The 4,426-nt window shown below is 56.2% G+C and overlaps 1 protein-coding gene across 1 annotated transcript; it reads left to right on the top strand.

Annotated features, from left to right (window-relative positions):
- Window positions 1-2,325: 2,325 nt before the first annotated feature.
- On the top strand, window positions 2,326-4,197 carry LOC123172836 (gibberellin 2-beta-dioxygenase 3). Its single transcript, XM_044589742.1, has 2 exons — window positions 2,326-3,251; window positions 3,362-4,197. The coding sequence occupies exons 1-2, from the start codon at window positions 2,505-2,507 to the stop codon at window positions 3,644-3,646; spliced, it is 1,032 nt and encodes a 343-aa protein (XP_044445677.1). The 5' UTR covers window positions 2,326-2,504; the 3' UTR covers window positions 3,647-4,197.
- The last annotated feature ends 229 nt before the right edge of the window (window positions 4,198-4,426 follow it).

Genomic DNA, 4,426 nt, shown 5'->3' with positions numbered 1-4,426 from the left:
GTCGACTAAAAGTTCAAGTGAGCAGTAGCAAAACCTTGAGAACTAACCTCTCATTGAAGGGTTAGGATGATGGTTGTACTCTCAGCTTACCACACGCATCTGTCCGTGGACTGGGGGACCAGTCCGCGGACACCTGATGCGGGAGCCATCCATCCAACTGTAGCCTCATACAATTCAAACCACGTTTCAACAAACCGGACAAATTACATAAAACCGGATGATTTTCATATAAACCGAATGAAAACATTTACATTTCAGACATATTTCAACTAACTATGCCGGACTATCCTGCTATTCTAACCTAGTATATCGCCGGCCGCAGCGGAGCTCCATTCCCACGACATGTCTTCCCTGAAGGCAAGCTCACTGGACCGCCGTGAGCCCCGGAAGATATGCTTATTTAGCGGAAGGGGAAGAGTAGCCTCCGCTTCCATAAAGCACTGCTCAAGATTGGAAAGGGCACAAGAGAGGAAAGTGTTTATGGTTGGGCCAGGGTTGTCGGACGTGTGCGTGGCAGTGGTCTGGACTCCCGCGCCCCTTGTCCCCCGCTTGCTTCTGATTTGCGGGAAGTCTGGACCGGCCCGCAGACGGATACAGGCCCACGTTGGGTTGCAAAACACGTTCGGGCCGCACGATTCAAATAGTTGCGGACGGTTTAAGGGTCTGCGTTAAAGATGGCCATAGTTAATATATGTTGAGGGTCCGCGTTGTGACCTGTGAGAAGCGGCTTCGTCAAATTTGAAGCTCGCAACTCCGGTCTTCTTTAAATGCTGCCGTTTGTGAACGCTCCTTCTGAAAAAGCTTATTATGGACATCTTTAACGTTGACCTACAAATTTTCTTCGGTATCTGTTCACGGACAGGAGACCAGTCCGCGGACATGGATGTGGGAGGCAGTCATCCAACACTGCCGCATACATTTCAAGCCGGGTTTCAGCTAACCGGACGGAATTCATGCAAACATCAAATTTAGATAGAAAACAACACAAATCATCCGTACATACCATGCAAATAACTCTAGCATAATAATAGTTCAAATTAAGCGAGATTAGATGTTCAACAAGTTTTTCATGAACGAATCATGTCGTCCCATACATACTGCCCCTTCAACTTTATCCACCGGTGTATGTACCTAAATGGCCGTCCCTCTATCCTATGGTATATCATAATTGCGCGTACAGGCTACACAATGCGTAGAGCAACATTGAGTGAATAAATGATTCAATCGACAGGTTGAGCAAGAAGAAGTAAAACTTACGATCTCCTCGGCTGCCACGCGCAATGACCACCTTGCCTCCAGCATATCAACCGCGCCACAAAATTTGGTGAGGTTGGTCTGGATGGCGTACCAACGCTACAATAACGACCTCACATTGCGATCATGGATGACGTGCATGTCATAGGTCGCAATGTGCTTTCACGCGTGAAACGAATTATGCACGCGCTGCTAGAAGGGCCCCCATCTGCTCCTGCCTACGAAATCGGCCAACCACACATCACACAACAACTCATCATTCATGGTCAAGTACCCCGCTATTTACTCTAAGAAACAACATGGCGTTCGAAAATAAACTCAATGGTATTTGACCGAACACCTACCGGGCGTGGTGACCGCCATGGACGACGTCGGCATGGGGAGTGTACCTGCCTACAGACGGGTTTGGGGTGGACGCCACCATCATAAAAGGCGAGTGGGTGCGTCGGCGCTGGTTGTATACAAACTTGCGTTGGATGACACAACATGTCCGGACTGTACGATTTGGAGTTTAGACGTATGCGGGCGGTTTGAGGGTTCGGGTTGGGATGCCCCTAACCGGGAATAGGAATAGAAAGAAGAAGAAGATAGGAAGCCCTTGACGACAGGCTTCGTATATGAGCACGAGTTGGAAAAGAAACACAGGGGTGCGTACAGGAACACCGTCCGTCGGTCCATGCATGATTGAGCAGCGTAGCATCGGCCACAGCACCCATCACCCTCCTCATTCCCGGACCCCAGCGCACCGGCGGATGGCATCGGCACACGTCGCCCCTCCCGGCTAATCGCCACGCCCGGGATTCAGTTGGCGGCAACTCCGGGCTCACTCAATACGGAAAAGGCAGTCGAGACAGGTCAGTCGATCGATGCGTGCACCCACACGACACGGGGTGAACAGCTCCTACCAACGTTGTCCATTCCCTCCCATTAGTTTCTCTACCCACATTCCCGCCGCGTACGTACGTCGCCGCCTCTTCGCCCCCCCGCGCGCCCACTGGCAACCGCCACTGCCACCTCGAGTCATCGGCGACCTCCTCCCCCCCGCCACCACTATATATACGTACGCGCCATGAACGCCTTCCTCACTCCCCATCTCCCACTCGTGCACCACCACAGCTCGAGCTCTCATCAGCAGTGCGCCACTGTTACAATCGTTGTAGCTTGTACGGCCCTGCTTGTTCGGTTCAGGGATTGGTCGCTCGCTCTGCTCTGCTTATTTGCTTGGCCCAGCTCTGCTCTGTTTCTTGGCAATGGTGGTCCTCGCGAAGCCCGCGGCGCTGGAGCAGATCACGCTGCTGAGGCCGCCGGAGCCGTGGGAGAGCTTCTCGGGCGTCCCGGCCGTGGACCTGTCCGGCCCCGACGCGGCGGCGGACGTGGTGCGCGCGTGCGAGCGCTTCGGGTTCTTCAGCGTCGTGAACCACGGCGTGCCGGCGGGCGTGGTGGACCGGCTGGAGGCCGAGGCCGTCCGGTTCTTCGCGTCGTCGCAGGCGGAGAAGGACGCGTCGGGCCCCGCCGACCCGTTCGGGTACGGCAGCAAGCGCATCGGCCGCAATGGCGACATGGGGTGGGTGGAGTACCTCCTCCTCGCCATCGAGCGCGACACGCTCTCCAAGGCCTCCCCGGCGCCGTCGACCGCGCTGAGGGACGCGATCAACGCGTACGTGGGCGCCATGCGCGGGCTGGCGAGGACGGTGCTGGAGATGGTGGCGGAGGGGCTGGGCGTGTCGCCGCGGGGCGCGCTGGCGGACATGGTGACGGGCGACGTGGCGAGCGACCAGGTGTTCCGGGTGAACCACTACCCGCCGTGCCCGCTGCTGCAGGGGCTGCCGCCCAACTGCAGCGTCACCGGGTTCGGCGAGCACACGGACCCGCAGCTGGTGTCCATCCTGCACTCCAACGGCACGCCCGGGCTCCAGGTCGCGCTCCACGACGGGCGCTGGGTGTCCGTCCCGCCCAACCGCGACGCCTTCTTCGTCAACGTCGGCGACTCCCTCCAGGTACACACATTCCCTCAGGCTCATCCCATGCACCGGCGGACGGACCGACGACGACCGGCGTACGGCGGCAGCAGGAACAATAATTAACGAATCGGCCGGGGTCGGTGCAGGTTCTGACGAACGGGAGGCTGAGGAGCGTGCGGCACCGGGTGGTGGCCGGCAACGGGCTCAAGTCCCGCGTGTCGATGATCTACTTCGGCGGGCCACCGCTGGCGCAGAGGATTGCACCGCTGCCGCAGCTGCTGGCGGGGACGCAGAGCTTGCCCCTCTACAGGGACTTCACATGGGGAGAGTACAAGAAGGCGGCCTACCGCTCTCGCCTCGGCGACAACCGGCTGGCCCCCTTCGAGGCGCCACCTGTCGCCACGCCAGACGCCGACCGCCACCGGTCCTAGCCGGCCAACGTACGGCATACATCGCCGCGACATACTTCCTTGGTAGCTTTCGTACGTGTCGACGTACGTACACAACGGGAGCTGCTGATTGCTCCGTCCATGCCGGCCTCCGCAGGCCGTGGCCCATGGGTGACCTGGCTGGATGTAAAGCTACGTACCTAAGCTTGGACCGGGAGGGTGGGCGTCCTGCCATCCTGCATGCCGTTGCCGCGGTGGCCGGTGCCGGTGGGCGCGGCGCTGGGGCGAACCTCGATCCTGCCGATCTGTTTGGTCAAATGTACAGTAGTAGCACTAGGGGTGGATCCATGAACCGAGCTTACATTGGCCGGTTCACTAGCCGCTAACAGTTGACGTGCGGTGAAAGTTTGATGTGTGTCGGAGCCTTTCCAACACGTGTGGTCTGGTTACTAAAACTACCCATAATGAGAGTAACATAGGTAGTAACATCACATATATCTAGATAAAATAGATGATGTGGCAAGTAATAAATGAAGAAAGAGAGACATGTGGTAACATAACTAGTTACTACTAGTATGAGTAACATCACACATATCAAGGCAAGATGAGTCTATAGTCTAATAAATGAAGTGTTGCATGTTACCACATATATGTTTTACTCCCCACTATAGGGGTAGTAACATAGAGTAGTAACATGGGCAATGTTACTACTCTATGTTACTACCCATTGTGGCTAGTCTAAGAGCATCTCCAACAGAAGCCCAAAAAACGGCGCGCTAAAATAATTTTACAGCGTCATTTTAGTAATTTTAGCGCGCCGTG

This window comes from Triticum aestivum, chromosome 1D (assembly GCF_018294505.1).
Source record: "Triticum aestivum cultivar Chinese Spring chromosome 1D, IWGSC CS RefSeq v2.1, whole genome shotgun sequence".
Classification (NCBI taxonomy): Eukaryota; Viridiplantae; Streptophyta; class Magnoliopsida; order Poales; family Poaceae; genus Triticum; species Triticum aestivum.
Note: the sequence above shows the minus strand (reverse complement) of the source record. Positions and strands in the feature narration are given on the sequence as shown.